Source organism: Rhinopithecus roxellana, chromosome 20 (assembly GCF_007565055.1).
Source record: "Rhinopithecus roxellana isolate Shanxi Qingling chromosome 20, ASM756505v1, whole genome shotgun sequence".
Classification (NCBI taxonomy): domain Eukaryota; kingdom Metazoa; phylum Chordata; class Mammalia; order Primates; family Cercopithecidae; genus Rhinopithecus; species Rhinopithecus roxellana.
Genome location: NC_044568.1, coordinates 68,714,472 through 68,740,579, shown reverse-complemented (window position 1 = coordinate 68,740,579; position 26,108 = coordinate 68,714,472). Strand labels below are relative to the sequence as shown.

Below are 26,108 nucleotides of genomic sequence, written 5' to 3'. Positions count from 1 at the left end.
CCTCAGCCTTCCAAGTAGCTGGGATTACAGGCACCCACCACCACACCCGGCTAATTTTGTATTTTTATTAAAGATAGGTTTTCGCCATGTTGGCAAGGCTGGTCTCGAACTCCTGACCTCAAGTGATCCACCTGCCTCGGCCTCCCAAAGTGCTGGGATTATAGGTGTGAGCCACTGTGCCCAGCCTGGATAAGCTTCTTTTTTTTTTTGACAGATTCTCACTTTGTAGCCCAGGCTGGAATACAGTGGCACAATCTCAGCTCACTGCAACCTCTGCCACCTGGGTTCAAGCGATTCTCCTGCCTCAGCCTCCCCAGTAGCTGGGATCACAGGTGCCTGTCACTGCACCCGGTGAATTTTTATATTTTTAGTAGAGATGGGGTTTCACCATCTTGCCCAGGCTAGTCTTGAACTCCTGACCTCATGATCCACCCACCTCAGCCTCCCAAAGTGCTGGGATTACAGGCAAGAGCCACCATGCTCAGCCCCGGCCTAGATAAGCTTTAAAAAGCCAGGGTGGGCATGGCGGCTTAGGCCTGTAATCCCAGCACTTTGGGAAAGGCCGAGGTGGGCGGATCACTTGAGGTCAGGAGTTGGCAAGCAGTCTGACCAACATGGTGAAACCCCGTCTCTACTTTAAAAAAAAAAAAGCCACTTAACAGGTGGGGTGCAGTGGCTCATACCTATAATCTCAGCACTTTGGGAGGCCAAGGCGGGTGGATTGTTTGAGCTCACCAATTAGACACCAGCCTGGGCAACATAGCGAAACCCTGTCTCTACTAAAAATACAAAAATTAGCAGAGTATGGTGGTGTGCACCTGTAGTCCCAGCCACTCAGGAGGCTAAGAAGGGAGGATGGTTTGAGCCCAGGAGGCAGAGGTTGCAGTCAACTGAGATCACGCCACTGCACTTCAGCCTGGGTGATAGAGCCAGACCTTGTCTCAAAAAAAAAAAAAAAAAAAAAAAAAAGCCACTTAACTAGCGTTCAGTTTAAAATCAGATGCTGCCTCATACTCCAAACATGGAACTCTTCATAACCTTATTCATTAGAGCTTAGAATTCAGTAAGAATCAGTTGGATTCTGGATCCCATCCAGTGTATTATAGTATTTGAAGCCTCAACAAGATTTCAGTTTACAGGTCTTTCATGTTTAAAGTTTGAGCAAAAGGCTGGTTGGTGGCTCATGCTTGTAATCCCAACGCTTTGAGAGGCTCAGGTGGGAGACTTGCTTAAAGCCAGGAGTTTGAGACCAGCCTGGGCAAAATAGCAAGACCTTGTCTCTACAAAAAATTAAAAAATTAGCCAGATGTGTTGGTGTGTGCCTGTAGTTGCAGCTACTCAGGAGGCTGAGGCAGGATCACTCGAGGCCAAAAATTTGACATTACAGTGAGCTATGATTGTGCCACTGCACTCCAACCTGGGGGACAGAGTGAGACCCTGTCTCAAAAATAAAATTAAGATAGAGTTTGAACAAGGCTACAAAATAAGTTTTCTTCATTTCTTAAATAACTTTTAAAAATAAATGCTATGGACTTACAAAAATTTTAAATATACACAACGACATAAAGAAAAAAATGCAATCCTACACCTGTATATAAGCACTATTGATATTTTGATAGTACATGTGTACAGTACATGTATGTGTTTTTGTCACTGTAAAGAAGAGAAGGGATCACAGTAATGCTTTTGGGGTGGGAGGAAGCCCCCTTCACATTCAGTAAAAGGGATACATGAGACCGGGCGCGGTGATTCACGCCTGTAATCCCAGCACTTTGGGAGGCTGAGGTGGGCACATCACGAGGTCAGGAGATCAAGACCATCCTGGCTAGCACAGTGAAACCCCGTCTCTACTAAAAATACAAAAAATTAGCCAGGCGTGGTGGCGGACGCCTGTAGTCCCAACTACTCGGGAGGCTGAGGCAGGAGAAGGGCGTGAACTCAGGAGGCGGAGCTTGCACTGAGCCGAGATCACACCACTGCGCTCCAGTCTGGGCGACAGAGTGAGACTCTGTCTAAAAAAAAAAAAAAAAAGAGGCGGATACATGAATGGAAGAAAGAAAATTAGCTTCAGCATCGGAACACTCAAAACAGTTTGTAAACATCAGTGTTTGATTAAATATTTTGAGGATTATCTTCAACTATCAGGAAAAATGAAATGATTCTGAAATATGTTGTGGGTTCTGAGTTGAACTGAAAGCTCCATGTGGGGGTGTAAAGGCTCTGCTTATCCAGCCACGTGTCCAGGTTAAGGTCTTTTTTTTTTTTTTTTTTTTTTTGAGACGGAGTCTCGCTCTGTCGCCCAGGCTGGAGTGCAGTGGCCAGATCTCAGCTCACTGCAAGCTCCGCCTCCCAGGTTCACGGCATTCTCCTGCCTCAGCCTCCCGAGTAGTTGGGACTACAGGCGCCCGCCACCTCGCCCGGCTAGATTTTTTTTGTATTTTTTAGTAGAGACGGGGTTTCACCGTGTTAGCCAGGATGGTCTTGATCTCCTGACCTCGTGATCCGCCCGTCTCGGCCTCCCAAAGTGCTGGGATTACAGGCTTGAGCCACCGCGCCCGGCCTAAGGTCTTAACATAGGACTGAAACAGAAGACTGTTAACTTTTCGCCATTCTCAGACTTCAGGTACATTAGAAACAGATGTCCATCCACAGCTCTTCTGCCATTATGGATGGCTAATTAGATGGGGGTATGGACTGCATTGCCATCAACTCAGATAAAATTCATTGCTCTGTTAATAAGGCAATACATAAATTGTATGCGTATGTCTGTTTTTGTTTTAGGACGTGTGTAGTAATCAGTTCAGTGATGCTACTGTGTGATTGAATGAACTTCTGAGTAGATCATTAAGGGTTCTTTTCTAACCACTATATTATTCAGTAATTCATTTAGAATGTCTTTAATTTCCTCCAGTTGGTAGCCCAGTAGTGTACTGCCTTAAATGTTCAAAAAGCATGCCTCTGCCATTTGCAGTACCTGAAACCTTAGGAATTTCTGCCAGAGTTCTTCAAAGCATAAAGCTAAAAAGTATGTGTTGAAATGCCTGAGTCAACTGCTCGAGGGATATACTGACTGCACTCCTGCTGATTTTTCTAGGGTAAAAAAAATCTCCTTGGTGACCTGAGGCAGCTAGCTTTTACTCTACCCAGAAGCACATGTATTATAACTATGCACAAAAAGCACAGAGATATACTACATCTAAATGCTAGCATTGGAATTGTTATATTTTCTATTATTATACTTAATTTCAGTAAATCTCTCTCTGTGTGTGTGTGTGTGTGTGTGTGTGTGTGTGTGTGTGTGTGTGTGTTTGAGACGGAGTCTTGCTCTGTCACCCAGGCTGGAGTGCAGTGGTGCGTTCTCGGCTCACCGCAAGCTCTGCCTCCTGGGTTCACGCCATTCTCCTGCCTCAGCCTCTGGAGTAGCCGGGACTGCAGGTGTCCACTACTACGCCTAATTTTTTGTATTTTTTTTTTTTTTTTAGTAGAAACGGGGTTTCACCATGTTGGCCAGGATGGTCTCGATATCCTGACCTTGTGATCCGCCCACCTCGGCCTCCCAAAGTGCTGGGATTACAGGCGTGAGCCACCACGCCCGGCCTAGTAAATATTTTAAAATAATGTATAAGAAAATAACTTTAACTCTTCTACTGATTACCATTAACATTTTTAAACTCTTCTCTAACTTTCTAATTTAGGGAAGGAAAAAGAAAGGTACCTACTGTATTTATTGAATGTTTAGTATGTGCCTGAAATTTTTATTTGCTTAGTGTTACACTCATTTTGTAGATGAGGACCTCAGAACAGTTAAGGGTGGTCACATAGCTTTGAGTAGCAAGCACAGTTAGGATTTGAACCAGGTCTTCTTGATTCCAAAGGCATCTCTATGACCACATCATGCTGTAGAATTAGCTATCAACTATTAGGCCAATAAAAGACTATCATCAACCTTATTAAATAAAAAAAACCAAGGCGCAGCACAATAAGCATAATATACTACCATATGTATGATCAGATATACGTGCACGTGTATGTGTTTACTTTCATACATACTTAGCATACCAGGCATCTCTTTGAATGGTTGCCTCCAGGAATGGAGACAGGGTAGCTAGAAATCTGGACTTTTATTATAAAACCTTTTATACCTCTTGAGTTTTGTTTTATGTGCATATTTTACCTGTTCACAGGAGAAACTGTGTGTACCACTGTGCCCAGCCAGTTTGTCTAGTTTTTGAAACAAGAACACCATGCCTCAAGTGACAGTAATTGTAGTCATGACTGAAGTAAAAGAAGAGTTTCATGAGTTTTAAAATTGAACTTAAAAAAGCTTCCTATTTACTAAAAGCTTGATTTTCATTTGGGGCTACATTAATGGAAATAGAGTATTTTGAACAAGCAAGGGGGATCAGTTGAGTTGGCTTTGTGTTTATTAGATCATACCTTATCTTGAATATGCTTTATTTTTGCACTTTTAAGAACTGTAATGATTTTAAGAACTGTAATGACCTGTTTACATAGCTGTCTCCCCTGTAAGGCTGGGCATTCCTTGAGGGATAGAATCCATGGCTCATTTGCCCTCGTGTCTTTACTAGCTAGCCTAATTCCCAACACTTGATAGGTAGCTAATAAAAGTTGATTGAATTGAATGGAAATAGAAATACTTAGCTTAATATGGGGAGGAGAGAGAAGAGAAAAATCTGTCTTCAGATAATTACAGAGTTCTCATGTAAAAGAGAGATTAAGTTTGTTTTATGTGACTTGAGAAGACAGGGAACCAATGGGTAGAAGTATGGAGAAGTTTCTAAAGGTTGAGTCATCTAAAGCCTAGATGGGTCTTTGAATCTATCTCCAGCGGATTCATGGCTCTTTAACTTACTTTTTTTCCCCCACTTTTTTTTTTGTTTGTTTGTTTGTTTTTGAGGCAGAGTCTTGCTCTGTTGCCCAGACTGGAGTGCAATGGCACAGTTTCGGCTTACTGCAACCACTGCCTCCCGGGTTCAAGCGGTTCTCCTGCCTCAGCTTCCTGAGTAGTTGGGACTACAGGCACGTACCACCACGCCCACCTAATTTTTTGTATTTTTGGTAGAGATGAGGTTTCACCATGTTGACCAGGCTGGCCTCGAACTCCTGACCTCAAGTGATCTGCCTGTCTTGGCCTCCCAAAGTGCTGGGATTACAGGTGTGAGCTACCACGCCCAGCCATTTCCCCCACTTTGTTATAGATATAGCATGTATATGAATACTTTAGTTATCATTTATTATAGGAAGCAAAATTACTAACCTTCTTTGATTTTTTTGTTCATAGTCAAGTTCATCCGAGAAGTAACACCATATATCAAGAAGCCATCATTAGTATCAGATCTGCCATGGGAAGGTGCAGCCCCCCAGTCACCAAGCTTTAGTGGCAGTGAGGACTCTGGTTCGCCAAAACACCAGAACAGCACCAAAGACAGGAAGATCATCCCTCTCAAAATGTGCTTTGCTGCTAGAAACCTAAGCATGCCGGATCTGGAAAACAGGTGAGGTGTACCTAACAAGAACATCACACCTACAGCTTTACAAACTTAAGGACATGTTGCAGTATTATATGACTGTTAACTCAATTATACAGAGGAAAACGTCAGTCTGAGGTGAGAGATGCATTTTTGGAGTTCCACATTTTAAGTTATTCTACATATATACGTGTATATGTGTAGAAAAAATTTTGGACAGGCACACAAGAAACTGTTAATGGCTTTACCCCTAGGTTGTCAAATAAGATTAAAGGAGAGAAAGAAAGAGGGGGCATCTTCTCATTTTATATCTTTCCGTAATGTTATTACTTTTTTCACTATGAATATGTATTACTTTATAATTGAAAGAATTCTTGTTAAAGAGAAATTTTTAAGTATCTCCTTAGATGGAAATTCCTTAGACTATAGGTAGTATAGAGTTAGAGATCTGCATTATGGTTTTGGCTGAATCAACCAGCAACGTGACTCTGGCAAGTTAGTTCCCCTTGACCTCAGTTTCCTCATTTGCAAAATGAGAAAATCAGATTGGATGATTTCTGATGTCCCTCCTAGTTTATGTGTTCTATAACTTTGTCTTCATTAACTCAATAAAGTGGCACTGGTAGACCAAATGTTAGGTTAGAGATTAGGGGAAAAAATAAGATGAAAATAACTTGCCCAAAGACATAGTTAAGGACAGACTTTTTATAATGTGTTTTCACTATTATGGTCTCCTCTGATCTTAATGCACAGCCAGGTGCCTGATCAGGATGGAGTGGAGCACAGAAGACACCAAGAAACTGAATAGCCTCTTTGGGTTTTTAAGGCCTCTTTGGGTATTTAAGGCTTCAAAGCTTCTGCTCTGTAGTATATTACATGGTTTGCTGGAATGAACTGAGCTCTGCAGTCAGATAGATCTTGGTTTGAATCCCAACTAGGTCACCTGCTCAAAATAAGGTTCTGAGCAAGTCCCTTCACTTCTATACACCGCCATGTCATCATCTGTAAAAAAAAGGGATAATGATACTTAGTGTGCCAATTAAATGAGATGATACCTGTAAAGGCCCTTACACAGAGCCAAGCACATACAGTTGGTTCTCAAGAAATAGTATTTTTAAGAAGTCTTAACTCTGCTGGGCACAATGGCTCACACCTGTAATCCCAGCACTTTGGGAGGCCAGGGTTAGAGAACTGCTTAAAGCTAGAATTTAAGACCAGCTTGGGCAACATAGTGAGACCCCGCCTCTACAGCATTTTTTTTTTAAATTAGCCAGACTTACTGGCATGCACCTGTAGTCCTAGCTACTTGGGAGGCTAAGGTGGGAGGATCACTTGAACCCAAGAGTTCAAGGCTGCAGTGAGCTAGGATTGTGCCACTGCACTGTAGCCTGCGTGACAGAACAATATCCTGTCTCTTTAAAAAAGAAAAGTCTTAACTGACTACTATGTAAACACATTTTGAAAATTATATTCTGATATATTTAAATTGTTGCTTTGTTTTAAAAGTTCGAGACATTGTAGAAATTACTTTGTGCTACGTATAGGTTTATTCCTGGAAGGTTGTATGTATGTTGAATCATCTAAGTGCAACACAGCTTGATCTTTAAAGAAATTTTGTATTCTTTTCATAAAGTAAGAATTTAATTTGGGCTGGGAGAGGTGGCTCACTCCTGGAATCCCAGCACTTTGGGAGACCGAGGCAGGTGGATCACTTGAGGTCAGGAGTTTAAGACCAGCCTGGCCAACACGGTGAAACCCTGTCTCCACTAAAAATCCAAAACTTAGCCAGGCGTGGTGGCAGGCACCTGTAATCCCAGCTACTTGAAAGGCCGAGGCAGGAGAATTGCTTGAACCTGGAAGCAGAGGTTGCAGTGAGCCAAGATTGCGCCACTGCACTCTAGCCTGGGTGACAGAGCGAGACTCTGTCTCAAGAAAAAAAATAAATAAATAAATAAATAAATAAATAAATAAATAAATAAATAAAATAAATGAGATACATTTGAGCCAGACATGGTGGTGGCTCACACTTAGCTCAGTACTTTGGGAGGCTGAGGCAGGAGGATTGCTTGAGGCCAGGAGTTTAAGACTAGCTTGGGCAATATAACAAGACACTATCTTTACCAAAAAAAAAAAAAAGAAGAGAGAGAGAAAAAAGAGATACATTTATATAGAGCCGTTGGTCTGTTAATCATGGGCTTTTTTTTTTTTTTTTTTTAAGTTAGGGACCATAGAGAATTAAGTAGAATAGAGAAACAATGTGATAAAGAAAAACAAATTACAACTACATTTGTCAACTAGCTGTCAGGGTGAGAAAAGTACAGAGTCAATTTTGTTATAAATCATTTCTTTTTTTTTTTTTTTTTTTTTTTTTTTTTTTTTTTTTTGAGACAGGCTTCCCTCCCATCGCCCAGGCTAGAGTACAATGGCATGGTCTCAGCTCACTGCAACCTCTGCTTCCTGGGCTCAAGTAATTCCCCTGCCTCAGCCTCCCAAGTAGCTGGGACTACAGGTACATGCCACTGTGCCCAGCTAATATTTGTATTTTTTGTAGAGAAAGCGTTTTGCTACATTGCCCAGAGTGGTCCCCAACTCCTAGATTCCAGCAATCTACTCGCTTTGGTCTTCCAAAGTGCTGGGATTACAGGCATGAGCCACCACGCCTGGCAATAAATCATTTCTGAGAATAGGTACCTATAGTGCTGCTGATGTAGCTGGGTATTGAAGAAAAAGGCAAAACGTTAGAAAATTTCTATAGAAACCCAGGGTTGTGGGAGTGGGCAAAGATGGAAAGAAGATGATATGACTTGGCTGTATTGCTAAATGTTGTGCTACTTCATCATTCACTAAGGATTGAAGTCCAGTAACCTTGGTCTTTGTTAAAACTTGGGGGCTGAATTCTCTGACATATTTATACGCTAAAGACATTTGGTGACTGTTAGATGTGAAATAGATCTTCAGAACCAAATGGAGAGGGCAGTTTGGGGCTACCAGAGTTGTGCTATTATACCTTCCTTTTCAGTAAATGATCAGTCTACTTGACCATGGCATACTATATAAGGAAAGGTCTTAGAAGATCCACGCCAGTTTTGAGATTCTCAGTCTTAATGCTTCAAAGCAACTTGTTCTAATTTTACTTAAGATATCAAAATTTGGCAGGGTGCAGTGACTCACATGTGTAATCCCAGCACTTTGAGAGGCCAAGGCAGGTGGATCACTTGACATCAGGAGTTTGAGACCGGCCTGGCCAACACGGTGAAACACCATTTCTACTAAAAATACAAAAATTAGCCAGATGTGGTGGTGCACGCCTGTAATCCCAGCTATTTGGGAGGCTGAGATAGGAGAATTGCTTGAACCCAGGAGGCAGAGGTTGCAGTGAGCCAAAATTGTGGCACTCTGCAAGACTGTGTCTCAAAAAAAAATATTTTTTAAATAAAAAATTTTGCACATGATTTGCTTTTTGTAAAATATAAGTTGGAAGAGATTCAAGGTTATTCCTATGATGATACCTCTTATACTTGCATTTCCATGTGCTTTTTAGACATAAGGGAAATAGGATTACAAGGAGTTTGCAAAAATATGCATAACTTCGGCTATACTCATGGGAATATGAACATCTGTGTGTCTTGGCAGAAAAAATGTACAGAACCATTAACTAATTAGACCTCAGTTATGAGAGAAGATAGAAGTTAGGAAGATAGGCTTCGTAATGTTGGTCAGGCTACTTGTTTTCCCCAAGCCTTGCATTTCCCCTGTATAAAATAAGATTATAGGAGGATTAAATAAGACAGTAATTATAGAATCAGTAAGTTCTCAAGTTATTATTATAGGCATTGTTAGTGTCCTTGTGACCTTAAATAAGTTCCTTAATTTCTCTGGCCCCCTGTTTTCTCTGTCTGTAGAATGGTCGTAATATCTGCTCAACTATATACTTTAGAATGAGAATAAATAATAATCTATAAAATAACTTGGGGCAGGGGGCTGGTGACTGTAATCTCAGCACTTTGGGAGACCAAGGCGGGCAGATCACTTGAGGCCGGGAGTTTGTGACCCTGTCTCTACTAAAAATAACAAAAAATTGCCCAGGCATGGTGGCACACACCTGTAATCCCAGCTACTCAAGAGGCTGAGGCATAAGAATCACTTGAACCTGGGAGGTGGAGGTTGCAGTGAGCCGAGATTGTGCCACTGCACTCCAGCCTGGACACTCCAGGTGACAGAGTAAGATTCTGTCTCAAAAAGAAATAAAAATAAAAATAAAATAATAAAATAACTTGGAGCTCATTGGTCCTTAAATTTATCTCAGCTCTGTTAAAGGAAATATCCATTTGTTTATCCTTTTTTTATTGATGGTCACTTGAACAATTTCTAGTGTAGAGTTAGTATTAATAAAGTCACTGAATATTTTTGTACTTTCCTTTTTTTTTTTTCTTCTGGTTTAAAGGCCTCAGAAACTTTTTCATTTCTGTGGCGTAAATTTGTGGGAGTGGAATTGCTAGGTCAAAGGATAGGTGCATATTTAGTTAAAAAAAAAAAAAAAAAAGAAAACTAGTCCAGGCGCGGTGGCTCATGCCTGTAATCCCAGCACTTTGGGAGGCTGAGGCAGGCAGATCACCTGAGGTCAGAAGTTCGAGACCAGCCTGACCAACATGGAGAAACCCCGTCTCTACTAAAAATATAAAATTAGCTGGGCGTGGTGGCTCATGCCTATAATCCCAGCTACTCGGGAGGCTGAGGGAGGAGAATCACTTGGACCCAGTAGGCGGAGGTTACGGTGAGCCGAGATCGCACCATTACTTACACTCCAGCCTGGGCAACAAGAGTGAAACTCCGTCTCAAAAACAACAATAACAATAGCAACAAACTGCCAGGCTGGGCACAGTGGCTCATGCCTGTAATCCCAGTACTTTGGGAGGTCGAGACTGGTGGATCACCTGAGGTCAGGAGTTTGAGACCAGCCTGGCCAACATGGCGAAACCCCATCTCTACTAAAAATAAAAAAAAAAAAATAAGATAAACTGCCAGACTTCCTTCCAAAGTAATTGTGCCATTTTGTGCCATTTTATGTTCCCACCATTATATGAGAGTTTTCATTGTTTCACATCCTCACCAAAATTGATGGTATCAGTCTTTTTAATATTTACCTTTCTGGTGGGTGCATAGTGGAATCTTTTTGTGGCTCATCCTTCATTCTTATCTAAAGCCTTCACTTTCTAAACCAAAAATGTGTTTGATATTGGAGGGAAATGCCTTTTTTTTCTGCTTTACTACTTTGATTTGGTTCCATAGAGCTGAGAAAAAGTAAAAAGTGCTAATGATCAGAATGAGTAAGTACAGGGGAAGAAGAATTTTACTCCCTTCCTCTACCTTGAGTTTTCAAGACCTTATTTGGTGCATCTTGATGCATCTGGTAATTATAAGTATTTCATTTTGGAAAGCAAACACTTAATAAATAATGATGAAGTCCAAGGAGAGAACACAAGCCCCTTCCTTAGCAATCAGTATTGTAGGCAGTGTGAAGTTTAGGAAGAACAAGGTGTTCTTAAATACTCCTTTTGGGGCCGGGCGCAGTGGCTCACGCCTGTAATCCCAGCACTTTGGGAGGCTGAGGCGGGCGGATCAGGAGGTCAGGAGATCGAGACTATCCTGGCTGACACAGTGAAACCCCGTCTCTACTGAGAAAAAAATACAAAAAAATTAGCCGGGCGTGGTGGCGGGCGCCTGTAGTCCCAGCTACTGGGGAGGCTGAGGCAGGAGAATGGCGTGAACCTGGGAGGCGGAGCTTGTAGTGAGCCGAGATGGCGCCACTGCACTCCAGCCTGGGCGACATAGCGAGACTCCATCTCAAAAAAAAAAAAAAAAATTACTCCTTTTGGAAATGTAAATCCATGTTCTTTGCATTGGTTCACAGTGCCTCAGTCATCTTCACATTGGCTATTTTCCATGTAAAAGGTAAATTTTGCCTTTATAATGTATAAAATTATATGATTATTACTAAGTTGAACACTTAAGTTATATCAAAGACTTTGCTAAACAGGAGAAATAAGCTAGACTTACAGAATCCTGTGTACCTAAACATTGATTTGATTCATCTGATCAAAATCTTCATTGCATTTCTCAGAAAATCCTCAGTGGTTTGACAAGAGGCCAAAACTTCAGACATTATAGCTGTCTCCTCTTCTCCCTTGTGGACCCGAATGATTACTGGCAGACTGCCTCCATATTTTTATTAGCAAAGTTTTCATTGGAATTTTCTTTTAAAATAGCAGTAGCCTTTACAAATTACTTTGTCTCATTTGTCAGTTTTAATGGTTTCTTCAAAGGTGGACTCTTTTGGATCCTAGACACATCAGTCCTATTTTGGAGCTTCTTTTCTGTTTCTTCTAATTTAATTTTCTATTTCACAATCCCTTTTCAAGAAAAATTGCAAAATTTTTATTTTCATAAAAAACTGGCTGATCACAGTGGCGCACGCCTGTAATCCCAGCACTTTGGGAGGTCAAGGCGGGCGGATCACTAAGTCAGGAGATCGAGACCATCCTGACTAACACAGTGAAACCCCGTCTTTACTAAAAATACAAGAAATAAGCTGGGCATGGTGGTGGGCGCCTGTAGTCCCAGCTACTCGGGAGGCTGAGGCAGGAGAATGGCGTGAACCCAGGAGGCGGAGCTTGCAGTGAGCCCAGATGGCGCCACTGCACTCCAGCCTGGGCGGCAGAGCAAGACTGTGTCTCAAAAAACAAAAAAAAAACTGGTTAACTGTCAGTGGGAAATAACTTACTGTCTATTCTCATATTTTTTCAGCCCAGTGGTCCTGGTATCTACTTGTGTTTAATCAGGCTTAGTTTTATTTTATAACAGATTTATTTTCCATTCTTCTAGTTTTTAATAACTAGGATCTGAGACATCAGGATTTTCAGAAGTTAGACTGTGTCAAAGGAGAAATGTCTGAGAGATTGTCCTAGAAACTGTATGATGTGTAAAGACTTTCAGAAGGTGAACATTCTGTGCCTCAAGAAGGATGAACTGATTCCTATCTGTAGTCCTAAGTAGGTCAGTAGGAGGAGTGAAGGAAATTTCTGGTCAAGGTTTTGCGGCTGAACTTTAGCATGTGCTTAAAAGATGTTATACTGGTTACAGTGCCAAAGCAGCTAGATGGAAATAAATAGTCCCTCTAGAAAATAGCCTGATATACGATCTGAAATAAGAGCATCATTGCGTCCCCCACCCAGTTTCGTGGGATGAGGGTGATTCTGAATCTTTTGCTAGAATGAGGGTGGGGAAGTCACTGGCCACTGGGTGTGGGGAATGCTGACAGGCTTTCAACCATACCACGCAGAGGAGTGCTGCATGCTTTACTCCCACTTCCAGAGGTAACTGGTACCACCGCTTCCCCGGCCTCTTAGGGATTCTCCAACATGGATTGGCTGGGATTTCGCTCTTTCCACTTTTCTTAAGTCAGCTAAGTCATTTAACTCCTCTGTTTACTAGCCTCCAAAATTTTGTTATAGTGACTCCTCTCCTGTTCTCCTTGGATTTGTAAGATTATACTTTTAAAAAAAATCCCCCGGCTGGGCGCGGTGGCTCACGCCAGTAATCTCAGCACTTTGGGAGGTCGAGGCAGGCGGATCACGAGGTCAGGGAGATTGAGACCATCCTGGCCAGCATGGTGAAACCCTGTCTCTACTAAAAATTAGCGAGGCCTGCTGGCAGGCGACTCGGGAGCCTGAGGCAGGAGAATGGCGTGACCCCGGGAGGTGGAGCTTGCAGTGAGCCGAGATGGCGACACTGCACTCCAGCCTGGGTGAAAGAGCGAGACTCCATCTCAACAAAAAAAAAAAAAAAAAAAAAAAAAAGCATGTGGGGGCCAGGCACGATGGTTCATGGCTATAATCCCAGCAGTTTGGGAGGCTGAGGCAGGTGGATCACCTGAGGTCAGGAATTTCAGACCAGCCTGACCAACATGGTGAATTCCCGTCTCTACTAAAGATACAAAAACTAGCCGGGCATGGTGGCACATGTCTGTAATCCCAGCTGCTCGGGAGGCTGAGGCAGGAGAATCACCTGAACCCAGGAGGTGGAGGTTGCAGTGAGCTGAGACTGCGCCATTGCACTCCAGCCCAGGCAACAAAAGGTAAACTCTATCTCAAAAAAAAAAAAAAAAAATTGAGTGGGGGCCGGGCGCAGTGGCTCATGCCTGTAATCCCAGCACTTTGGGAGGCCGAAGCGGTCGGATCATGAGGTCAGGAGTTCAAGACCAGGCTGGCCAACATTGTGAAACCCCGTCTCTACTAAAAATACAAAAATTAGCCGGGCATGGTGGCAGGCGCCTGTAGTCCCAGCTACTGGAGAGGCTGAGGCAGGAGAATTGCTTGCAACCGGAAGGCGGAGGTTGCAGTGAGCTGAGATCAGCCACTGCCCTCCAGCCTGGGCGAAAGAGCGAAACTCCGTCTCAAAAAAAAAAAATTTTTTTTTGTAGAGATGGGGTCTCACTTTGTTGCCCAGGCTGGTCTCAAACTCCTGGCCTCAACTGTTTTCCCTGCCTCAGCCTCCCAAAGCGTTGGGATTACAAGCGTGAGTCACTGTACTTGACCTAATTTTTTTGAATTGTGGTAAAATACACATAACATCAAATTTCTTAATCATTTTTAAGTGTACAGGTCGGAAGTGTTAAGTATATTCATATTTTTGTACAACCAATGTCCAGAAATTTTTCTTCTTGCAAAACTAAAATTCTCTACTCATTAAAAACTTCCCTATTTCACCCTTCCTTCAACTCCTGGCACCTACCATTCCACTTTCTGTGAGTTTGACTGCTCTAGATACTTCATAAAAGTGGGTTCATACGTTATTTCTTCTTTCGTGACTGGCTTATTTTACTTAGTATAATATCCTTAATGATGTGTGTTGTAACGTGTTAGGATTTCTTCCTTATTAAGGGTGAATAATGCCATTATATGTATATACTACGTTTTGTTTATCCATTCATCCATTGATGGACATTTGGGTTGCTTCCACCTTTTGGCTATTATGAATGATGCTGCTATAAACATGGGTGTACAAATGTCTCATAAAATTATTTTTTAAGTTGATTGTTTTGATCATGTTGCCCTCCTATTGAGAATCCTAAGTGATTCTATGTTATTAATAGATTCTCTGTTATTAATAATTCTATGTTACCAATTAAGGCCAGGTGCAGTGGCTCACCCCTATAATCCCAGCACTTTGGGAGACCGAGGCAGGCAGATCACTTGAGGTCAGGAGTTCGAGACCAGCCTGGCCAACATGGTGAAACCCTGTCTCTACTACAAATACAAAAATTAGCCAGGCTTGGTGGTCTGTGCCTGTAATCCCAGCTACTTGGGAGGCTGAGGCAGGAGAATTGCTTGAACCCGGGAGGCAGAGGTTTCAGTGAGCTGAGATTATGCCACTGCACTTGAGCCTGGGCGAAGAGCAAGACTCCATCTCAAAAAAAAAAAAAGTTACCAATTAATATTCAGACTTAATCTGCTGTTCAAGACCCTCTAAATTCTGGAACAAAGCTACCTCTTAATTTACTTAGGGGAAATCAAATAAAGAGCTCATCAGAACTGTGTCTAAATAAAAAGCAAATAGCTTAAAACTTGGTATCTAAAGGTTTTCCTCTGAGTAATATGAACTTTCAAATAGACTTTTCTAAAGCCTTTTGGCTGTTCACAACTCTTATTTTATGTCTTCTATTTTCTAGAACTTTTGTCCTATTTTGCTGTTACCATAGAACTTTGACGGTATATAAAAGATGGATAGACTGGCAGGTAGGCCTGGAAGTAGCTAGATGATCTACTTTTTTCATCACTGTATCTCCAGTATCAGTGCCTAGCACAATATTTGGCATATAGTAGGTGCTCAATAAATATTTATTTAAGAAAGTATAGACCAACCAGAATTAAAATGAAAATGAATATTTGCAATACAAAATATGACAACTTGAAGTATTTGGAATTATAAAGGGTTTAGAAACTGTGACAAAAGAGCTTCAAAGCAGAAATGCTAGTGTACTTGTAAATTGCTTATCTTTTTGACACGTGGCATAGAATCTGATGATAGTGCCTTTAGGCAACAAAAACTGTCTTCAGAAAATAATGTAAAGAAAACTCTCTCCCTGGTCATTGGCGGTTTGTCAATTTGTAGCCGACCGTGAAAAACACTCCTAATTGCTTTTTTTTTTTTCCATTTTGAAAGATATGTGTTCACAGCAGAGTATATATATTATTTATTTATTTATTTGACTTTTAAAATTCATCTTTGCAAGAACTTTGATTAAAACACAAAACAATATTCAATAGATTGCTTTATAAAGAATTTGTTCAGGCCGGGCGCGGTGGCTCAGGCCTGTAATCCCAGCACTTTGGGAGGCCGAGACGGGCGGATCACGAGGTCAGGAGATCGAGACCATCCTGGCGAACACGGTGAAACCCCGTCTCTACTAAAAAATACAAAAAAAAAAAAAAAAAAAACAAACTAGCCGGGCGAGGTGGCGGGCGCCTGTAGTCCCAGCTACTCGAGAGGCTGAGGCAGGAGAATGGCGTAAACCCGGGAGGCGGAGCTTGCAGTGAGCTGAGATCCGGCCACTGCACTCCAGCCTGGGGGACAGAGCAAGACTCCGTCTAAAAAAAAAAAAAAAAAAAGAATTTGTTCAATGTATATTTTAAATATTTTAACTGTTTTCTTTTTTTTTTTTTTTGAGACAGAGTCTCGCTCTGTCGCCCAGGCTGGAGTGCAGTGGCCGGATCTCAGCTCACTGCAAGCTCCGCCTCCCGGGTTTACGCCATTCTCCTGCCTCAGCCTCTCGAGTAGCTGGGACTACAGGCGCCCGCCACCTCGCCCGGCTAGTTTTTTGTATCTTTTAGTAGAGACGGGGTTTCACCATGTTAGCCAGGATGGTCTCGATCTCCTGACCTAGTGATCCGCCCGTCTCGGCCTCCCAAAGTGCTGGGATTACAGGCTTGAGCCACCGCGCCCGGCCAACTGTTTTCTAAAGGTTACTTTTGAAATATAGATTGTTCTCGGTGAGCATTAACTAATACAGAACAGTCATAGTGTTGATCCCTTAACTGTTTTTCTACCGTAACTCACTGGATGAGTAATCATATAAAAGTACCCAAACACAGTTCTAAATTTCCATAAAGAGTAATAATCTGCTAATTTTCTTTTTTCTTTTTCTTTTTTTTTTTTTTGAGAGGAAGTCTCGCTTTGTCACCCAGGCTGGAGTGCAGTGGTGCGATCTTGGCTCACTGCTACCTCTGACTCCTAGGTTCAAGCGATTCTCCTGCCTCAGCCTCCTGAGTAGCTGAGATTACAGGTATGTGCCACCACGCATGGCTAATTTTTGTATATTTTAGTAGAGACGGGGTTTCACCATGTTGGCCAGGCTGGTCTCAAACTCCTGACCTCAGGTAATCTGCCCATCTCAGCCTCCCAAAGTGCTGGGATTACAGGCGTGAGCCACCATGCCTGGCTGCTAATTTTCTATTTATTTCACATAATGTAAATTTCAGTTCATTATTTGGCAGTAGACATTTTTAAGCTGGCACTACTTTATACCAGAATTTCCTAAATGTTTAAGAGTATCAGTTCCTTCTTTGCAGTGTGCCTATGCGGTTCAGCAAGCATGCTTTTCATTTCTTAGACATAGAAATTAAGGCAAAATGATCTACTGTAGACTACAGTAAGTTCCCTCAGCTTATTACTTTAACACTGAAATGACAGATCCAGCAGTTGGTGTTTCTTTAATTTTTTCTCAGGTTCAGTAACTAGCCCAAGTTGGTCTTTCTGATTTTTTAATATTTATTTATTTATTTATTTATTTATTTATTTATTTATTTATTTATTTATTTGAGACAGAGTCTCGCTCTGTCACCCAGGCTGGATCTTGGCTCACTGCAACCTCCACCTCCCTGGTTCAAGCAGTTCCCCTGCCTCAACCTCCCAAGTAGCTGGGATTACAGGCACCTGCCCCCACGCCCGGCTAAATTTTTTGTATTTTTGGTAGAGTCAGGATTTCACTATGTTGGCCAGGCTGGCCTCAAACTCCTGATCTCCGACAGTCCACCTGCCTTGGCCTTCCAAAGTACTGGGATTACAGGAGTGAGCCACCGCGCCCGACCTCTGATTTTTATCTTTCCATATGTTGTTTTCTTTGGAATTGAGCTCTAGGGAATTAAGAGAAAGTATCTTTTTTTTTTTTTTTTTTTTTTAAGACAGAGTCTCGCTCTGTCACCCAGGCTGGAGTGCAGTGGTGTGATCTTGGCTCATTGCAACCTCCACCTCCCAGGTTCAAACTATTCTCCTGCCTCAGCCTCCTGAGTAGCTGGGGTTACAGGCACCCACTACCATGCCCGGCTAATTTTTTGTATTTTAGCAGAGATGGGGTTTCACTGTGTTGCCCAGGCTGGTCTCGAACTCCTGAGCTCAGGCAATCCGCCTGCCTTGGCCTCCCAAAGTGCTGGTATTACAGTCGTGAGCCACTGTGCCTGGCTGAGAAAGTATCTTTATTTGAGTATACAGATGTGTTTGAAAATGCTAAGTTAAAATAGATTTGCAGTTATGTATTTTAAACCTGGCAGGTTTGGTGACTTCTGTCCTAGCTCACTTTTTTTTTTTTCTTTTTCCACACAGATTGATAGAGCTACATTCTCCTGATAGCAGGAATACGTTGATCCTACGCTGCAAAGATACAGCCACAGCACACTCCTGGTTCGTAGCTATCCACACCAACATAATGGCTCTCCTCCCACAGGTGTTGGCTGAACTCAACGCCATGCTTGGGGCAACCAGTACAGCAGGAGGCAGTAAAGAGGTCAAGCATATTGCCTGGCTGGCAGAACAGGTAGGCGGGGAGGCAGGTATCACCTGGTTCCCATTCAGAGCCAGGATGGTTCCTCATTTTACATATCTGCAATACTTAACATGCAGTTACGTCCTGGATATCTAGCTTGCAGATCTTTTGTTTTTCGGTCTTTTGTTTCACCTCCCTTTTTCTCCTTCTACCTTTGGCTATTTGTTGCTAATTATCCACTCAACCAGAAGTAACTGGCATAGTAATCACTAACATACTATTGCTAAAAAGAAGTTCTTATTACCATGTCTATCCTTAATGACAGAGGATAATTTTCATGATTTTAGATCAGGGTCAGCTAACTTTTTCTGTAAAGGGCAAGATAGCATCACAACTACTTGATTCTTCTGTTGTAGCAAGACAACTGTAATAGGCAATAGGAAAATGAATGGGTGTGACTGCGTTTCAGTAAAACTTTATTTACAAAAACAAGTAAACTGGTGGTTGGGTGGATCTGGCCAAGGGGTCATAGTTTCCCAACCCTTGTTCCCGACTGGAAGAGCTTCTAGGGGCAGCAGGCTGTAGTTGATTCCCCTGGTCTGGGAAAAGTATAAAATATACAAACGATTTTATAAGTAGACAGAGGTACAATTGTCTTCCATAACTGAAAAGTGAAAAAAAAAGAAACAAGAAAGCCTGAGTAGATGTTGAGTGAAAGGAAAAGAAGAACTTGAAAGCCCAAGTTATTTTAGATCCCAGGTTTGACAAAAGGAGAGTAAAAGTTCTATGTGACATTATGTTACATCTTTTTTCTTCACCATCAGCTAGGCTAGAGGGGCTTGAAAGAAAAGGACCGGACTAGGGGGTTCAGAGTTGAGTGTTTAAGTGCTAGCTCTGTTTTTCACTGCTTTTGAGTCTTTTTGAAACTTACGTTTTGAATCCTAGTTGTGTGTGCAAAGGGCCAGGGAGTGGACTAAATAACTGGTTCCCAAATACAGCAGAATCAGCACAGGAAGGATTTTGTTCTTTCAGTTTTGATTTTTTTTTTTTTAAGTACAGTTTCCTACTGGTTCCCACCTTCCGACCCAACATAGTTCTAACTTTTTTTTTTAAGTCAAGGTTGATTTTATTTATTTGAGGAGGATATTGTCCTCAAAGCAGTTCTGATGTGGTAGATCTGTGGTGGTGCCTGGTGATCTTGGCGGTACGAAGTAATTGTGGTAATTGAGGGGCCAATTTTGGTCACCAGCAAGAGTAATTTTTTTATTTTATTTTTTGCCACTTCTCAACTTTTTATGAACATTTCAAATAAAATTATAATAAATGAGAATGTAATATTAGTACAGTGATCATTTCTATAAAGCATAATTAGAATAACTAATAAATGAGTGAAAGTCATGGTATAAGTACTTATGACTTTGAAAATTTTAACATTTTAGTTGTGTTTATCATTGGTTCTATATTTTATATGCTAGTTGAAAACCTGAATTGAATGGTAATTGTTCTGTGCTTCTGGCATTGTTCAAAATCCTCATGTTTTTAAAAAGGTAACACATTCACATGGTTGAAAAATCAAACAAAAAATTAATGGGTCAAAAGTCTTGCCCTCATTCCTGTTACCTATCCACCTGTTATGCCCTTTGCCCTGGAAATGTAACAACTCTTATTCCTTTCTATTGAATCTTTTGAGAGTTTCTTTATGCAAATAAAAAGAAAATATGAGGCAGGATGCGGTAGCTCATACCTGTAAAACCAACACTTTGGGAGGCTGAGGTGGGAGGATCGCTTAAGACCAGGAGTTTGAGACCAACCAGGGCAATATGGGAAAACCCCATCTCTACAAAAAATTAACAACTAAAAAAAAATTAGCTGGGTCCTTTCACACATGCACTGTCCAGATCCTTTGGCTCCTATGTCCAGGTAGATCAGATAAGGGTATCAACATTATCTGCATATATTCAGTTCTTAAGTTTCTGACAGTAAATAGTAAAACTTTGGTTAGTAAGGGATTTATCCAAAGGTTCACATCAGTTCCTAAGTTTGGATATTGAGAGTTCAGAGGGTAGGGGATATTTCCCTTTTTTTTTTTGGAGATGGAGTCTCGCTCTGTCGCCCAGGCTGAAGTGCGGTGGCGCGATCTCGGCTCACTGCAAGCTCCACCTCCTAGGTTATTGATACTAATTTTTATATGACTGATTTTACCCTTTAACTGGTTATATTGGTTTTTGGTTTTTTTTGTTTGTTTTGTTTAATTTCCATGTTCACAGTGGTTTTTTTAAATTGGCAAATAGTTATGTATATTTATGGGATACAATATAATGTTTTGATACATGTATACATTGTGGAATGCTCAAATCAGGCTAATCAACATATCCATCACCTCAAATATTTATCATTTCTTTGTGGTAAAAACATTTAAAATTTTTTCTTTTAACGTATTTTGAAATGCAATTTATTTTTTTGAAATGAGGTCTCACTCTGTCGCCCAGGCTGGAGTGCAGTGGTGTGATCTTGGCTCACTGCAACCTCTGCCTCCCGAGTTCAAGTGATTCTCCTGCGTCAGCCTCCTGAGTAACTGGGATTACAGGCACATGCCACCACACCCAGCTAATTTTTGTATTTTTAGTAGAGACGGGATTTCACCATGATGGCCAGACTGGTGTCAAACTCCTGACCTCAGGTCATCCACCCGCCACACCCTCCCAAAGTGCTGGGATTACAGGTGTGAGCTACTATGCCCGGCCAATATATTATTTTTAACTATAGTCACCATACTATGCAAAAGATTACCAGAATTTATTCATCCTGTTTAATTGAAACTTTGTACCATTTGACCAACATCTTCACTTTCCCCATTTACGCCTTACCCCAGCCACTGGGAACCACCAGGGTCTTTCTTTCACCTGGGTTGAAGTGCAGTAGTGTAATCATGGCTCACTGCAGCCTCAACCTCCTGGGCCCAAGCAATCCTCCCACTTCAGTCTCCTGAGTAGCTAGGACTACAAGCACGTACCACCACACCAGGCTAATTTTAAAGTTATTTTTTGTAGAGATAGGATCTCACTGTGTTGGCCAGGCTGGTCTCAAACTCCTGGGCCCAGGTCATCTTCCCAGCTTAGCCTCCCAAAGTGCTGGGATTATAGGCATGAGCCACTGTGCCCGGCCTGGGTATGTTCTTTTTTTTTTGAGACGGAGTTTAGCGCTTGTTGCCCAGGCTGGAGTGCAATGGTGCAGTCTTGGCCCACTGCTACCTCTGCCTCCTGGGTTCAAGTGATTCTTGTGCCTCAGCCTCTTAAGTAACTGGGATTACAGGCGCGCACCACCATGCTCAGCTAATTTTGTATTTTTAGTAGAGATGCGGTTTCACCATGTTGGTCAGGCTGATCTCAAACTCCTGACCTGAAGTGATCACCTGCCTCAGCCTCCCATAGTGCTGGGATTATAGGCGTGAGCCACTGTGCCCTGCCGGTTATATTCTTAAAGGGAGATTTTTTTGAGTCCACCAAATGGAGGACATGTATTATCTATTAAATGAGTTTTTTTAAGCATTTGAGTATTTTTTTTAACTTTGTATGCCAAGACTTTTTTATTTTAGTGATATATACAAAATAAATGTAATTTTTTTTCTTTTTTTTTTTTATTTGAGACAGAGTCTCACTCTGTCTGGAGTGCAGTGGTGCTATCTCGGCTCACTGCAAGCTCCGCCTTCCGGGTTCACGCCATTCTTCTGCCTCAGCCTCCTGAGTAGCTGGGACTACAGGTGCCCGCCACCAAGCCCGGCTAATGTTTTGTATTTTTAGTACAGACAGGATTTCACCATGTTACCCAGGATGGTCTTGATCTCCCGACCTGGTGATCCGCCCGCCTAGGCCTCCCAAAGTACTGGGATTACACGTGTGAGTCACCACACCTGGCCAATAAATGCAATTTTAATCACTTAAGTTCTTCCTTATCACTGAAATATGTGCTTTTCTTTATTCTTGAGCGTCTTGAATCATCTGATGTTGAGGGACCTCCTGAACTGGATTTTCTTTTTTTCTTCTTTTCTTCCTCCTCAGTTTTGGCTTGCTGGAATGCTGTGGCATAAGGCTGTCAAGAGTAGGATTCTCCGCTTAATCTTCACTGTCTTCTACTTCTGCAGTTTCTTCTACTGGTTCAGGAACTTCCTTTTTTTTTCTTTCTTCTTTGGAGGTTCACGTTCTTCAAGCATATTTTTCAGACAAGCATAACTTAGGTGTCCACTTTTCCCACAAACATAACACTTAGATTCATCAAAGTAGTTCTGCCTTTGGGTGAACTCGGCTGCTCTTCTGTTGTCAATAGTGATGCTTGCTTTTATCACTCTACCAAATAACTGTTCTTTATTGCCCTAGTACTGTTTTGTGCAGAGTATTTTATCCAAAAATAAAATAAATGCAACCTCTTTACTCTTCCTGGTATCTTTATATTTCATTATAGTAACCTTTACAACTTTGCCATGCTTGGAAAATATGCAGTATAAGTCATTATTTGTCAGGGAATGGGTGAGGTGGATACATGCTCTGTGCTTTTACTTGGAGCCAACTCACCACTCATGTCTTCAGGTGGGGCAGACCCAGGAGACCAGAAGAGCGAGAGCCCTTGGTTTAGCTGGGGCTAAACCCTGACTTTTTTGCCCCTCACAATGGCCTTGGCATCACAGGTCCTAGGAAGGGTCAGGTGCAGAGACAAGAAAGTAGCAGCAGCAGTGCCTCTTTGCGACTGTGGGAGATCCAGGCCTGGGCATTAATGAGAAAAGCCAAAGGCCGGGTACCGTGGCTTGTGCCTGTAATCCCAGCTTTTGGGAGGTGGACGAGAGGAACGCTTGAGCCCAGGAATTCAAGACCAGCTTAGGTAACAAAGTGAGACCCCATCTTTACACAAAATTTTTTTTTAAATTACCTAGGAGAGATGGTGGGCACCTGTGGTCCCAGCTTTTCAAGATTCTGAGGTGGGAGAATCACTTGATCCCAGGAGTTTGAGGCTGCAGTGAGTCTCGTGAGCCTACAGTGAGTGTTCGTGCTACTGCTCCCTAGCCTGGGGAACAGAGTAAGACCCTGTCTCAAAAAAAAAAGAAAAAAAAAATGAAGCTGTGCATGGTGACTCACACCTGTAATCCCAGCACTTTGGGAGGCTGAGGCAGGCAGATCATGAGGTCAGGAGATCGAGACCATCCTGGGTAACAGAGTGAAACTCCATCTCTACTAAAATATAAAAAAGTAGCCAGGCATGGTGGCATGTGCCTGTAGTCCCAGCTACTTGGGAGACTGAGGCAGGAGAATGCTGTGAACCCGGGAGGTGGAGCTTGCAGTGAGCCGAGGTCGCGCCACTGCACTCCAGCCTGAGCAACAGAGCAAGACTCCATCACAAAAAAAAAGAAAAAAAGAAAAGGCAAGACAGCCAAGGAAGGTTTATTTTAACAGTTACTACTTGATGCCTTTTAACTCTCAAAGTGCATAAAGACTCAAGTTAGGATCATATACATTCAGTTGGTATTAGTGTAATTAGTTATTTACTTTTTGCTGTCCATTTTTTATTGTAATAATAAAATAAAGAACCAGAAGTACATTGCCTGTGAAAAAGGGATTAAGGTATTTGGGAAATGAATAATAACTATTAGTATTTTTTCATCTTTAGTGCTGTCCACCTCTGTTTATTAGAAATAAAATTTGGCCGAGACGGGCGGATCACGAGGTCAGGAGATCGAGACCATCCTGGCTAACACGGTGAAACCTCGTCTCTACTAAAAAGAATACAAAAAAAAAAAAAAAAAAAAAAAAAACTAGCAGGGCATGGTAGCGGGCGCCTGTAGTCCCAGCTACTCGGGAGGCTGAGGCAGGAGAATGGCGTAAACCTGGGAGGCGGAGCTTGCAGTGAGCTGAGATCCGGCCACTGCGCTCCAGCCTGGGCGGCAGAGCAAGACTCAGTCTCACAAAAAAAAAAAAAAAAAAAAAAAGAAAATTTGGAGGCCCGGAACGGTGGCTCACGCCTGTAATCCCAGCACTTTGGGAGGCTGAGGCAGGCAGATCATGAGGTCAGGAGTTCGAGACCAGCCTGGCCAACATGGCAAAACCCCCATCTCTACTAAAAATACAAAATTAGCTGGGCATGGTGGCAGACACCTGTAATCCCAGCTACTCAGGAGGCTGAGGTAGGAGAATCGCTTGAACCTGGGAGGTGGAGTTTGCAGTGAGCCAAGATGGTGCCATTGCACTCTAGCTTGGGCAACGAGTGAAATTTCATCACCAAAAACAAAACAAAACAAAACAAAACAAAAAAATAAGGCAAATAGGCAATCAGAATGATTAAATTTAGGTTTCATTTTTTTTTCCAATATAAGTGAAAGAGGGAAAACATTCTCTAAAAACGAAGGACTTGAAAGAGCTAAGAGAGTAAACAGTTTGAAAAACGTGTTAATTAAAGTTCTCTTTCTTGAAATTGAACATTGCTCCCATTGGCATTGGCATTTTTCCTTTAGGGCTCAAAATACCTTCTTTGGGAAGACATACATTTAATTTAGGTTTTCCAAATGCTTATACTCTGATCTAGCCTTCAAAATCTCTCTCTTGTAACTTAAGGGGAAAAATTATTTATTTGTTTACTTTATATTATTTGTGAAACAGGGTCTCACTCTGTTGCCCAGGCTGGAGTGCAGTAGTACAATCTCAGTTCCCTGCAACCTCTACCTCCTGGGCTGAAGTGATCCTCCCACCTCAGTCTCCTGAGTTGCTGGGACTACAGATGCACACCATCATGCCTGGCTGATTTTTGTATTTTTTGTAGAGATGAGGTTTTTACCAAGTTGCCCAGGCTCAAGTGATCTGCCCACTTGGGGCTCCTGAAGTGTCAAGATTACAGGTGTGAGCCACCATACCCAGCCAGGAAAACATTTATTTTCAAAAATCAGTTTATCTTTTTTTTTTTTAGACAGTCTCACTCTGTTTCCAGGCTGGAGTGCAGTGGCGCAATCTCAGCTCACTGCAACCTCCGCCTCCCCAGTTCAAGCGATTCTCCTGCCTCAGCCTTCTGAGTAGCTGGGACTACAGGCACGTGCCACCACGCCCAGCTAATTTTTATGGAGATGGGGTTTCACCATGTTGGCCAGGATGGTCTCGATCTCCTGATCTCGTGATCCGCCTGACTTGGCCTCCCCAAGTGTTGGGATTACAGGCGTGAGCCACCGCGCCTGGATTAAAATGAGTTTATCATTTTAACCCTTTGGGAAGACAGTTCTATATGATATAGTGTCTGTAATAGTCTTGGGGACAAATACCTAGTAGTGAACATAAACTAGAATTTTTGGGGGGATATCTGTGATCCAAAAATGTATGATTCTAAGAGAACCTCTTTAGAGCTGAAACTCTCCTTCCAGACATTGGAGAGTTAACCATAGACTAATATAGAGTCTTGGAAAACTAAGGTTCACTGATAAGAAATGCATAATTATTTCTACAATATTTTGCTTGAATTCTCAGAGTTAGGTTTTGTCTTTTGTTGCTTTCAGCACATGGTAGAACACTAGTCCCTTCACTGGCTAAAATTAATTTCCCACTTTTGGGATCTAGCTCGTGGCCTTGGCTAGGAGAAGACAGTCCCAGTGATAGATGTTATAGCACAGAACCAAACCACTCAGGCCACTTTCAGATTATAGATGGAAGGTTCTCATGTCCAGATTACCTTCAGAAGTCCTTAAGGAAAGCATGTGGAAAGGGCTCTGAAGACAACACTTTCAGAGATAAGTGATTCGTCAATTTGAATTCTCCTTGAAGCTGTCAGTGGTGCTG

At 42.1% G+C, this 26,108-nt stretch overlaps 1 protein-coding gene and 1 pseudogene across 1 annotated transcript in view; one reads left to right on the top strand and one right to left on the bottom strand.

Moving 5' to 3' along the window:
- The window catches only part of SNTB2 (syntrophin beta 2), a 125,836-nt gene that overhangs the window by 60,437 nt on the left and 39,291 nt on the right, over window positions 1–26,108 (top strand). Inside the window, exons 2-3 of the mRNA XM_030924871.1 lie at window positions 5,303–5,516; window positions 18,147–18,357. Coding sequence (XP_030780731.1) covers window positions 5,303–5,516; window positions 18,147–18,357 — 425 coding nt within the window. The remainder of the gene's footprint in view (window positions 1–5,302; window positions 5,517–18,146; window positions 18,358–26,108) is intronic.
- Window positions 22,240–22,881, bottom strand: LOC104676839 (annotated as a pseudogene).